This window comes from Hemibagrus wyckioides, linkage group LG19 (assembly GCF_019097595.1).
Source record: "Hemibagrus wyckioides isolate EC202008001 linkage group LG19, SWU_Hwy_1.0, whole genome shotgun sequence".
Taxonomy (NCBI): domain Eukaryota; kingdom Metazoa; phylum Chordata; class Actinopteri; order Siluriformes; family Bagridae; genus Hemibagrus; species Hemibagrus wyckioides.
In genome coordinates, this window is record NC_080728.1 from 8,488,396 (window position 1) to 8,502,320 (window position 13,925).

At 36.2% G+C, this 13,925-nt stretch overlaps 1 protein-coding gene across 4 annotated transcripts in view; it reads left to right on the plus strand.

Annotated features, from left to right (window-relative positions):
- Window positions 1-13,925, plus strand: part of iqsec3a (IQ motif and Sec7 domain ArfGEF 3a) — a 108,483-nt gene that overhangs the window by 89,516 nt on the left and 5,042 nt on the right. For all 4 annotated transcript variants that reach the window (XM_058417699.1, XM_058417700.1, XM_058417701.1 and 1 more), the window contains 4 exons: window positions 1,034-1,133; window positions 2,021-2,182; window positions 5,755-5,847; window positions 10,196-10,245. In XM_058417699.1, coding sequence (XP_058273682.1) covers window positions 1,034-1,133; window positions 2,021-2,182; window positions 5,755-5,847; window positions 10,196-10,245 — 405 coding nt within the window. The remainder of the gene's footprint in view (window positions 1-1,033; window positions 1,134-2,020; window positions 2,183-5,754; window positions 5,848-10,195; window positions 10,246-13,925) is intronic.

The following is a 13,925-nucleotide window of genomic DNA, read 5'->3' on the forward strand; positions in this document are numbered from 1 at the left end:
TATTAATTGAGAACAATTCAGCATTTAGGAACTGGTCATTGCTCTTATTCAAAGATGTTGAGCACTACTGGATGTCTTTGTCAGAATGATGTATAGTGTTAATGTTACAGTTGTGTGATTTGGCCTGTGGGAGTTACACTATGCAGAGCATAGATTTTTTTTCTCTCTTAGTCTATACCTTTCTTTTTGTCACAGTCTCACACACTTCATGGTACTTAATCAAAGTTAAGTTTCTTCAGTGTTTCTTCTATATTCTGACATGGTGGCCTGCTATGAATATAAGAACCAGCCACTACAATATAGTTTACAGATTTTTATCTTAAAATAAAATGGATTTGCTTGGTAGTTCAGTAATATAAAAAAAAAGACCTTTGGTCTGATTTTTTGGCTCGGAGAACGGGGCAGTGGAACCATTCACAATTTTCTGTTCTGTTTGGCAAGGTAGAGAGTTCATTGTATTTGACCAACGGCTTCACTCTATTGGATTGGGAAACAGATTTGTTATTATTTTTTCTTTGCATAGTCAAACATATTGCATTACACATTCATTTATTTAGTTTCAGATTTACCAAATGTTTTAACTTGGTCAAAGTCACAGTAGGTCAGGAGTCTATCCTGAGAAAACGAAATATACCTAGGATGGGATGCCAGCCCAGTGCATTAAATGCACACTGGTCTAAAAACTACACAGACACAGAGAGAGCATGCACAGAATCCCAGTAAACAGTAACAGCAAGAGTTCAGGAACAAATCCTTGAAATATTAGCCAGCAACGTTACCCTCTTTGCCACCATTCATCTCCTAATTCAATTCTCTATCAGTAATTTCTAACTAAATTAAAAGTCTAAAGGATAAGATAAATTTTTTTTTTTTGTCCTAGGAATGCAATCAGACCTATTATAAAACATCAAATTAAAAATAACTTATCCAAGGCCGGTTTAGCAGCCTACAGTATCTGATGTTCTATTCCTTTGTCGTGTCTCTCATTTGTCTAATGTATCACCTGGTTTTTTTTTTCTGTTCTGTCCCATAGATTTTGAAGCTGTGTCCAAAGAAGAAGAGCTCGGCTGCCTACACATTCTGCAAAGCCATGGGCCTCCTGGGGATGCAGTTCCACCTGTTTGAGAATGAATGTGAGATCTGGCATTTAATATATTGTTTTTTTATTCTTGTTATTTACTAGAGTTATGAAGCGGTAGAAGGAAAAAAGAAAGCATATGCATAGTGTGTCATATTCTGAAGGCTTAAGAAAGAGGAATCTGGAGGCCGGCTTGAGGAACTCAAATTGAACTTTATTTTTACTTTCACTTTTGAGCGTTTTAATTACACACACACACACACACACACAGCTCTGTGCTCTCTCTCTCCGACTCTATTTTCTCCCTCTTTTGTCCCTGCTGCAGCTCACTGCTACAGAGAACAGTCATTAATATCATTTAGCACAGGTGTGTGATCCTTACCACTCGCTTCCCTCAGCTCTGCCCTCCGTTCAACCACGCCCCCGCTTCCACATATTATATACTACTACATTCACTTCAATATCTTTTAGCTTATTACAGACTTTTTCTGCGTATTTAGCTGTTTGTAGTTGTTTCTTTCTCTCTTAAAATATGAATGATGGTTAAAATTGACCTCACTCTCTCTCTACACACACACACACACCACCACCACCACTTACAAACAGGCAAGGAGTGATTTTTTGCTTTGCTTAGTAGAAATCCTACGGAATTTACATGAGGTTCATTTCTTATAAGAATTGTAAATCATCATATGTATGCCATCTTTTAGCTAAGTGGTCCTGCAGACAATCTTTGTTAAACTTATTAAATAACTACAGAATTAGTTATTTAGTTATTAGTTTTATTTTATTTAAAGGAATGTGTATAATCATATATTTTGTGATTTATTTCATTTGCTGTGTACATTAGATTGACTGTTACTTTTAGTCTTTATAGACACTTGATTAAAATTGTTGATGTTAATAATTGAATCCTTCTTGTCTTTTGTCTGGTTTCGTTAGACTATCCCCATGCGATAACCATCGTGTCTCCAGTCTCCGGCTCAGATAAGAAGCAGGTCTTGAATTTCTGTGCTCAGAGCTCAGAGGAGCTGCTCAAGTTTGTGGAGGACCTGAAGGAGTCCATCGCTGAGGTGACTGAAATGGAGCAGATACGCATTGAATGTGAGTGGATATTTCAGTGTGTTTTTTCCCCGTGTAAATATTTGTGGGTAACATGATGCTCAAAGTGCATAAGCACTATGCAATCAGAAATCATAAATTAAGTGAAACGGAAACAGTAAATTACTGCAGAGACGAGATAGGGTGGGATTTATCACACCTGCTGCTTTCTGATTGGTTGTAAGCACCAAGCATGGAGAATAAGGCTCACACCGCTTAAGTGCATATTGAAATTGTTCCTAATCCAGATTACTCATGACTACTGAAATTGAGTTTGTGTGTGTGTGTGTGTGTGTGTGCGCACGTCTGCAATGTTTCCAATAATCCAGCAAAGAAGTAGGTCCACAAAAATAACATTTTAGAGTTACATAACAAAAAGGCATATGAGTTGTCTTGGCTTTCAGTTACATGAGGAGCTTTGCTTGAAATTCACTTCTCTGAGTGAATAAAATTTAGTTTACCGCATTCAGCAGATTATCTTAATTAGAGCTGCTTTGTAGTCTCCATCAAAACATCATCTGATTGTTCATAGATCAGGGTTTAAGAATATCACAGAGCTAAAGCTGTTAGAAAAAAGTTAGTACAGCAAGTAAAGCAATTTGTGTTTATTAAATTGGGTCTTATTTGGGTTTGAAAGTATTGTCCTGTATCCCAGTCTAATTATTCCTATCAATTTGATGAGGGATATTTCATTTTTCACTATTAGGGAAGTGAAAATTGCACTGAACATTGAGCACATGTATGTTCACCAGCAAAAAGTGGATCAAATATGTATTGGAGTGTTTTCCCCTAAAGGCAACAACACAGCATTCGCACATGGTTCCAGACTAAAACAATCTGTCTGGTTTCAAGCAATTCAACACTAAATGGCTACAGGATCTGAACCAAAAATGCTATGGAAAGCATTTATTTTTAAGACGTGAGCTGCTAAATTGGAACAAAGCAATGTCATTTATGATCCTGTTTAGTGAAATGCATATTATTGAAAATTGTTTGGGATTTAGGTATAGAAAAAAATGTAGTTTATTATTACTCTAGTTGTGGCACTCTAGGAATAATAATGTTTTGCAGCAGTGAGGTAGACATGGCATTTTTTGTTTATCTTAATAAGTTTGTATTTCTAGTGCTCTAATGTTACAATTTTACACAATTGGTTGGAGTTGGTTGGATCCAATTCAAGTATATTCAGCAAATTCAAAGTGTATTCAAATAAGCAGGGTCCAAACCCTATACAGTAAGTGTAATTAATGAGAAAGTAAACAGCTGATAGAGTTGGTTGGCATTTATAGGTCTTGTTTCCTGAGTTCTTGTTTTATACAGATCATTGGAAGTATCATTAACAAAGGAAGAAACTATAAAGAAGTAAATTCCTCAGTACCTGACCCTGATCATTGATTTGGTTCAAAACTTGACATTTGACAACAATATTATATTATTGCATTATGTCTGGATGTGCAGGAGCTATGTGTAGGTGTAAAAACCTGTGAGAAATTAGTGATAAAATAAAGCACTTTAAGTTAAAAGCATCTAATACATTTTCATTCACAGACATTTGGAATTTGGAGTTACTCTATGAATAATAGACTAGTTCAACTCTACTCCTTCGCTCATAAAAGAGAATTCATATTAATGTTCCACTTTAGAGCAGTATAACAAGGCTGCATTTTCAGTTTAGATTTTGTTCCAAGTAAAGTATAAATGGTTTCTGCTTTTTTGTTTTTCCTTCCTTGAACCCGTGCAGAGCTGTGGTGTGCTCTCCTGTCTGGTTTGTCTGGTTTGGAGTTTATATACTTTGTGAGGCTTTGGATTTTTTTGACGATGCATTTATTCAGTTTCTTAGCTGCATTGCAGTCAGACTTTCAAGCACATTTCAAAAGACCAAAACAGAGAAGGACGATGCAAAGAAAGGAACTGGAAGTAACTACACTGTTCAAAAGGGTCAAAGAAGTGTGTGTGTGTGTGTGTGAAAATGGAGAATGTGTTAGGGAAAAAGTGCACCTTAAAATGAGTCTCTTGCTGATGCTGGCCTTTGTTCAGTACACCCAAAAAGCACAGACCCATGGGAATTCTTTTTGCCTTTTTTCTTTTATTGTGTGTGTCTGTGTGTGTGTGTGTGTGTGTGTGATTTTTAAGAACCTTAAGGTTGTACCTCAATTCTCTTGCTCTGTTGTCATCTTCTTGTCCTGACTCTGAGAGGAGCTGAACTTCTGTCCTCCTTTTGGATAAACTTATTGATTGTTCTTTGGGGAGCTGTCACATTACTATTTCAAACACGTTCAGCTAATTTGATCTGATTTAGACCTGCGTGAATCTTGGAATAATAAAATGCAAACTTATTAGCGTTTATTGAACATCTGTTTAGTCAGCAATTGTCTGTATATGTGTTATTGCTCTTTCTTGTTCCATTCTGAAATCTGAAAGATTGTCCACATTTATGCATGCAGCATTGCACTGATGACGTCTCAAATCTGAAGCTGTGTATTTATTTTCTGTAACAGCATGACTCTGAATCGTTCTGGTCTTGTACAAAGTCTTGATGGATTTTGTACAGAGACATTTATGAAAGATTTCTTGGGTGTCCACACTTTGTAAAGGTCAATAAGTTTTCCACCACTGAAGAGTCTTAAGATTGACTTTTTGGCTTCTTGGCAACAAGATAAACTGTAATAAATTCAAGTGAGAATAAAAGAGAGGCTGGTGATATAACTGCTACAGTCACTTCAGAGTAAGTAAGTGATAACATGATCAAACTTGTCTTATGGACCTTCCACTACATTAAATGTAACAATAAATAGTCAAAAAATGGCACTCTTAAATGATTTTCTTTATTTTTTCTCATTTGTACTCAAATCACTGTGATGTGAAAGGAATAAAATACTTTGGTGCATGATCTTACAAGAAAATAATTTCAGGTTGTTAAGTGTATCATAATACCCTGGCTTGAATTATTGTCCAGTCATGTTTTATTCGTTACCTATATTACTGCAGCCACATTTTACAGTGCAGTTCAGCCCTAAAAACCTAGTTGTGCATGAGCAAGCACAGGAATGCGCAGTTTAACAATACCCAAGTGTTTTTTTTTTTCTATAAATTTGTTGATGTGTGTATGATTTGTTTGAGTTGAAGCATTCTAATGAGCTCCATTAGAAAGTGTGTCGTTTGCGGTCTTGCTTTTTAAAAAAGTTGTTTATCATTTTCTCTTGTGGTGTCGTTATACCTGGAGAGAAAAGCTGTGTATGCTGCAGAGATAAGAAGAGAGCTGTGAAATGCAAACGCACCGGCCTCATTAGGATTCATTTAGTATTCAGAAAAGTGAGCATAAAAGTGGCAAAGTTTTGCACCACTTAAGAAGGCATACAGTTTTCATCAATCTCAGAGCATGCCGTGAATGGGAATAATGGTTGTTGTTGAGAAGTATGACTTGAAATATGATGTGATGTTTTGTGGTGATTTGTACACATTTCTGAAACTCTCTCTCTCTCTCTCTGTCTCTCTCTCTCTCTCTCTCTTTCTCTCTCTCTCTCTACCTCTCTCTCTCCAACATCCCCCCCATCCCACTTTGTCTGACTGTGCAGGGGAGTTGGAGAAGCAGCAGGGAGCCAAGACACTCCCTTCTAAGAACAATGGCACCCAGCTGGAGCTTCGTGGGAGACAGAGCTCTCCATCGGGTACTCAGTACCAAACACACATTCAAAAAAATTACATTAAATAAAATAAAAATAAACAAATATGAATGCAAAGGTACATCCCAGTGAGCAGAATCTTCACATTCAAATGCAGAAGCTTAATAGGCATTTTACATGGATCCATTTAGCACCTATTTATTTATTTATTTATTTATTTATTTATTTATTTATTTGTTTGTTTGTTTGTTTGTTTGTTTGTTTGTTTGTTTGTTTTATTTTGAAATAATAAAATGAAAGGTTACTACAGGGTTTACTACAAGGTACTACAGTTGTAATAATTTGTAATACCATTTGAATGTAGTTGGTTTAGATATAGAACATGCAGGCTAATTGGCTGAACTAAGTAAATGGTTTAAAAAAAATTGTACATAATGGTTTGTCCTCTGGATGCATAGCTTCACCAGATTCCATAATAAGCACCTCATAATGGGAGATAACTGGTAGCAACAGCTGCCCCAGATTAAGGGGAGTCAGGGCTTAGGGCATTGCTGTATATATTTTTGTACTACTAGTTATTTATGTTTTTATGTTTTTTGTGTATTAATGTATTACTATTTATGACTGGGGGTAGAGCTAAAGGGTAGATAGAAATATCATTGGTGACCAACAAGGGCCGAAAGGGGTTGTAGGTAATTGTGTAAATAGAATTTTCTAAAAGAAACACTATTCAGTCATGTTGCAGTGATGTGATTTCATTGGAGGATTTCTTCTCCCTGTTAAAAATTTCAAATAGATCTGTACTAATCAAATCTATATTTTAAACCGAATGTAAACATCAAATTACCATGGATGTATCAGGTTTTTTTAATTGAAAACTGATTAGCCCCTTGTAAAGCATTAATGAGCATGCAAAGGATGGCAGATTAAATCCAGTCTTGTTTTAAAACTTGATAAGTTGACTACAAACCATTTCAAACTCTGGCCACAAGTCTTTTTCATAGAAATCTACATTTGTCACTACTAATGCAGGTTTTAATGATTCAGCCTTATGGTTTTGACCTTGAGAAAAACAAGATCTGTTGCACATTGGCTAACCAGAGTTATGCAGCAAAAGATGACATTAGTGAAATTAAATAATTTGTCTACAGTATGATACATTCATGTTGCTATTACATAAGTTTAAAAGGTATTAATTACATAAGATATTTCATATGGGTTTTACCTATACTGTCCTGAAATCAATATGGAGGCAAGATCTGCCATAAGCCACTCTCATCATACGAGGGTTGTGTTTTAAATAGTATCCAAATGTGCTGAAACTGGGTTTTAAAGCAAGTTTTATGGTTTAGCAGCATCTGTTAGTTTACAGATTTACATACAGTATGAGAGTCTGTTTGAGATTGTTCACAGTTTCATGTAGAATATATCAGTAATCTACACAATATATCTGGTACCCAGGTGGATCGTCTCTACGCATTAATGCATTTGGACCAAATAACAAAACTCCAGAGAGTACACTGAGGTTCAGTGTATGAGTATTCCCACATTATCTGGTCACATGTGGCCTTCTGGTTGTTGGTTAATTGTCTTTAGCTATGGTCTTAGCAAAACAGCATGGAGGACTGTCACATTGAGAGCTTATAAATCTAGTGATAAATAAGTAGACAGGTTTTTTTTTTCCATAGTCTGGCATTTATGATTTCTCTGATGTAAAGGTTATAGATTGTTCTGCACAGTTAGGGTAATGTATAGTCAATCCAGAAAATTATTAAAGATTTAAAAATACTGTTATAAAATTTATAAAGATGCCACTTGATTCTAATCAAATCATTGCAATTAGCATAGACTTTAGCATAGATGATTGAATGATTGAAGGCCAGCTTTAAACTACTAAATTTTCAGTTTGACAAAAATTGCACATCATGAAGAAATTCTTTAGTCATGAGTTAAGTGTTCTCTGGTCCTATAGCACAGAAAATTTTTTAACAGGGACTGGTTTAGTGTCACAGTCAGTAACAAAGGTCTGGTGTTTTATTTAAATCTCTTTTATTTAAATAAGTGTGCCCTCTCACATGATGTTCGTTTACAAGTACAACCTCCAGATAGGAGGATGACATAGGATTATGCAAAACTCCCTGGACAGCTGCAAATAGTATTAGCAGAAGCAAAATGATTACATATGCATAATTTGCAATTATGCATATTACCTCAAGCTCACTTTGGAAAACGTTTATGCGATCCTATTTTCCGAACAATCTCAGGTTATAGAGATTCATGAAATAAGCACAATATAGTCATTTTCTTCGATGAGAGGGTCTTCATCATATAATCTGACACAAAGAACATGTTATTGAACAGTCATAGATGTTATAAAATTCCATATACAATTTTTGATTCCTGGCATAATGTCTTACATTGCTTTGGACACCTCACCCGAGTTCTGTGTCCCACCCCAGTCAAAATGTTCTGGATCTGCCTTTGTTTACAAATGCATGTATGCAAAAAAATGCATACATAGTGTGTGTCTCAGGAGGTTATTATGTGGGGCAAGGAGAATCAGCAGACACAGGTAAGCTGGTCATGCTCTGTAAATGTCAGACTGATGATCATCTTAATTATGTCACAAAGGGATAGCAGGATTTGGTGGTTGAAATTATCTTGTTAGGGAGTAACTGCAGTGTGTTTTTTTAAAGGGCAAAAACCTGTATCTATTACAGTTACAGTCCTTCATAAGTCTATGGTGATGTCTGTTGTCTTGCGATGGCAGACTATAGCTAGCTAACCTACTTTCTACATTTGCAACCTAACCTAGTGAGAAATTTTCAAAGAAAGTAAGATTGCAATAGAAAATGAGTAATCAGTCTGATCAATAGTATCATTAACATCAACATCTCTCTAGTCTTATGGCTTGAGGTAAATGTGCCTCATGACATGTGACAAGCTTCTTCAATGCTCTTGACTCAAGTGACTCACTGTCCACTCAGACATCAGTGCTGAAATAATCATTGATTTGTTCTGTTGGCTAAATTTCCCATTTTTAGATTAACATTAAGACCATTTATACTTATCTTAAGTTGCTCTCTTCTCTACAGTGTAATGGATGGCACATGTGCATCGCAAGTGATTTGGCAGCTGGAATTCAAACCATTATAAACTGAATCCATTAGGCTTACATTCATTTCTTTATAGCCTTAGATACAGTAGTAAACTATAAATAAACACTACAATATGTGAACAATCACATATTTGTGCTTTTTGAACATCCAGATTTATACTACATTTGCTATTACAGTAATATACACCTTTTTAAAGGCTCTCCACTAGATATTAGATTAGATTACTAGATTTTGTAACATGGCTGTAGGGATTTTTGTCCATTCAGTCACAAGAGCTTTAGTGAGATCAGGTGCTGATGTCAGATGAGGGGGTCTGACACATATTCTGTATATCAGTGTATCTTAGTGGGGTTGATGTCAGAGCTCTGTGCAGGCCACTCCACCCTTGGGAAACCATGTCTTTTTGGATTTTGAGTTATTGTCATGCTTGAACAGAATTGGGCTTCTTTTTATTTCTTGTGAAGGAAAATCTTAAAGGTAGCACATGCAAAGACATCATAGTAATATTTGCTTTCACCTTTGGGGCAGCAATTTGTAGAAGGCCCACATATGGCTATGATGTTCAAATGTACACATACTCTTTCATTTATCTTCCGTAACCAATTTATTCTGGTCAAGGTCACAGATGATCTAGAATCTATGCAGCAACACTGGGCACAAGGCCAAAATACTACCTGGATGAGCTGCCAATCCATCACAAGGCACCATGAGCATGCACACACACACACACACATACACCCCTACAGGCAATTAAGAGTCTACCTACTGGCATGGTTTTGGGAACTGGAGGGAAACTGGAGAACTGTGTACTCCACACAAATAGTAGCCTCAGGGAGCTGTAAGGTGCCAGCGCTAATCACTGAGCAAGAGTCAACTGTGCCTTTTCTTTACGATATATGAATGTTTGTACAACTTTATGCTAATGTCCCTGTGTGACATATATTCAAATTCAAATTTTATTGGTCACGTACAAAATCATATACAGTACAACATGCAGTGAAATGCTTTTTTTTTGACAAAATAGAATAAAAATAGACTAAGAATAGAATCATAGTAAGAATTTAACTTGAATATAAAGATACTTGAAGAAAATGCAATGTAAAATATAACTCTGTGTGTGTGTCACTGATGACTTATTTGATTGTCACTGAACATGATCATCAGCCTGGTAGCCACAGAGAGAGCAAATTCTGCATGTCACTACAGACCACTATTCATCACTGATCCATAATTCTGTGGCATGCATCTAAAATGTGATTCTTTTTGCTGCTCAGGCAAAAATGAAGCAGACACAGCACAGCCGAGTGGACACAGTGCGGTAGAGGTAAGTGGCCATTGTCTTTGCAGGTAAGTCCCTGCACAGTGTTTTTACACAGAAGATCAGTAGAGTTCAGGATGTTTGCACTTAGTAAACAGTTTATTGCATTTAGTAACTAGGGCACAACAGCCATGAGCTGTACCTCAGTTGTTGTTCAAAGGTACCATGCCCCCATAATCCTTCAGACCATCCACTGTCCCTCAAGGCATATCAGACCAAATTACCCCAGAGCCAAGGTCAGCAGCAGTCCACTGGAGGTCAAACTCATACATCCTCAATGTTTAGGTCTTTTAGCAGTTTTACTTTGTAGTTTGGAGAAAGGAAGCTGTTAAAATTAGAGCAAGGATGTGAAGCAGAAGTGATTCTGGTGTTGATGTGAGACCTGTAAGCACTAGAGAGGAGGAAGAAAGCGCTGTTTATTCAGATTTTGCATGTGAGCTTTCCGTTTCTGTTTGTGGCATTCCTTTGAACCACACAATGTATGCAAATAGGATTATTATTTATGAATTACAGATTTTAATGCTTCAAATTAGAATGGAAAGAGAGAGTGGAAAAAAAGAAAGTGAGAAGAGAGAGTGAGACAAAGAAAGCACATGTTGGTGCGTGATGCTCCCACATCGGCGTTCAAATTAGCAGGCATGTTAACACTAACGTTAATATGAGCAGTCACAATCTCATATCCAACATCTCAGTGGAAATATTAAACATCCCTCTTTAAAAACAAACCTGGTTTAAACGTGATCTGATGGGCTGTGCATTTAGATTGTGATCTTAATTTTACTTGACTTGCATGCATGCCTCTCTGTGTGTGTGTGTGAGTGTGTGTGTGATGGGGAACAGGAACATGTGAGCAAATCCACAGCGAGTCAGTGTAACACTGGATGAATGTTTAAGTAGTACCCTGTACCTTTTCACTGCGGCTTTGATTAATGGCTGCTCCTATCTGGACAGGCTCCTAGGATAAAAGTAATTACCATGCGTTAAATACTTCATTCTGATCACACACACTGAGGTTGGCGAGGTGGAACGAGTTGCCGCAGACGTGTGCTGCCAGGCTGGGATTTGGTTAAGTGGCACTGCGGACATCCGTTTCAGGCCCTGGCATGTCAGCTTTTTGCTGAGATTATCAAAGTGACGGTGTGAGCTGTGTGGTGTGTAAATGCCAAACCTCCTGAGAGCGACATGCTGCTGTCAGAGCACATTGCAACATAGAAGAGGGTTCAGCAGGAAAGCAGCTTCTGTGTGTGTGGGTGTGTGTGTGTCTGTATGTCTAAGATACAATCTGAGACAGATATCAAAAGATAAGTACAGTACAGATATAATGAAAATATGATAATATTATATATAATAATAAACCTCTACTGCTGTTATATGCTATAATACTATATGTTTAACATAGCAACTCACTGTTATGCTTATGCAATGTTGTCACTGCAATGTTATGGTCATAACTACTATAGTTACCACAGGATTATGTAGTAAACAATATACACAATATTAGGCTTAATTATGTTTATACAACAGTGCTGATGAATTATAAAGTCTGGTGCTTAGATGATGAATTTTCTGTAAAAGCATATTTTTGACAATAGTTCTAACTGCAAAGCAAATTTTAGATATATTCTATATCAATTGGCTTATTCTAATATGTAACCCTTGCACACAGATTTTAATTGTGGATCCTCCAAATATGTGTAATCATTGATATTATGGCGTTTCTTATGAGGAGATGTTTCATACACATTTTTGAAAGGAGTCTCTAGCGTCAGTACCTTGTAACAGTTAGATGTTACTGTGTCCTTTTTTTTTCCAGACAGGAACGTCTTCAGGACAGAAAAATATGACGGGTATGACTATATGAAAAGCTGGTGAGGGAATGAATATTTATAGCTGTGTAACTAACTTGTTTCTTTATGTTCCACGACATAAAACATAACTTTAAATAAATAGAATGTACAAAAGTGTTGTTCTTTAACAAGTTACAAATTGGAAGTGTTGGCAAATCGCTGTGGTGTAAAAGGAATAAAACACTACAGGATATGCTGTTATTGGGAAAATTAAACTCAGGAGTAGTAGCAGTAACTCTGCTTCCTGTTGGGCAGCACCTTGTTGTTCATAATTTTTCTATAAGGGCTCATTTAAAAGATGGTAATAAATATAGTTACCATGATGAACCAAAGTAAAATCATGGTAAAAGTTCAAATAAAGTCCCATGGTAAAATCATAGTAAATTACAGAATGTAGAGAGAATAAACAGGGAGAGAAACAAGAATGAATACATTGAAACCAATAACAGATGGGGAAAAAACAATATAGATAGAAGGCAAAATTAGAATAATTATTCATAGCAGTTATATTGTCTTGTCTTCCCCATGCATATGAATCTCTTAGTTTTGTGGGGAAAACGTTTAAAATCAGCAAATGACACAGTTTAATTAAATTCAGCAGGATTTGAATAACACTTTTAACAATAGACATTGTCACAAAGCAGCTTTACGGATATCTGAATACAGATTTAGATCCTTAATGAGCAAGCCAGAGGCGACAGTGGTAAGGAAAAACTCCATGAGATGACATGAGGTAGAAACCTTGAAAGGAGCCAGACTCAAAATGGAATCCATTCTCTTCTGGGTCACACCAGATAGAAATAATAATGATGATCATTCTAGCTTGCAAAGTAGATTTTTAGGCCATTTTCTCCTCGTTGTCATTTTTAATATTGCGTTCTCCCTTGAGATGTTAACCGTCTTGCTTGTGGTGCTTTGTTAATGTTATTTTAATTCCAGTATCTCCATGTTAAGTATGCTGCAATTGGTGTAATGATGATAATGTATTCTAGCTTGGCACAAGCCTGCAAGCTTATGCAGGATAAAGAGTCACTTCATGTAGAATAAACACTGCAGTTTACATAAAGGAGTGTGCGAGTGTGTGCTTAGGCATAAAAAAAACAGTTTGATTAGGGATATGCCGGTTATTTGGGTGAGAGTCTCTCTGTATATATAATGAAGTCAAACTTGTAAAAGGCTTTACATTTTTAATAAGCATTAAAGTATTATATTATGTGTTATATTATATGTTTACATATTTGTGTGTTATATCCTTATATATTCTGAGGCAGAATTCCATCCAACATTAAGCTTATGCCAATAACAAATCCATTTGAATACACATGCCAAACTTTCAAATGTTATTGCAGCAGGGTATTTAAACTAAATGATCATCATGCATCATAATGTATTGTACTTTACACTTGACTTTACTTACTTACTCTCTTAGTTTAATGCTTAACATACATTATTGGGCCAAAACATTGTGCTTTTCTGACCAGGACACCCGTATGTGAACATTATATTACAAAAACATGGGCATTAATATGGAGTAAGGCTATATATACATAGCGGTCATGATAAGGCCTCCACATTTATTTGTCCACAAATTGTAGATAGGAAATAGAGTAACCACTAATACTAGCTAAGAAATTAGTGATTTCTTAGCCAGCACTGTTTATTATAGCATAGCTGATCAGTTCTTAGATAAACGCAAGTAGCTCTGTATAACGGTATCTGCCCAACTGTCATAAATGTAATTTTCTACCAATTGCTCATAACATTAGCCAGTTAAATTTAACTATGGGAATGGCTCAGGGACTGCCTTTGTCAAGGAGCAACGTTACAATGCAAGCAATG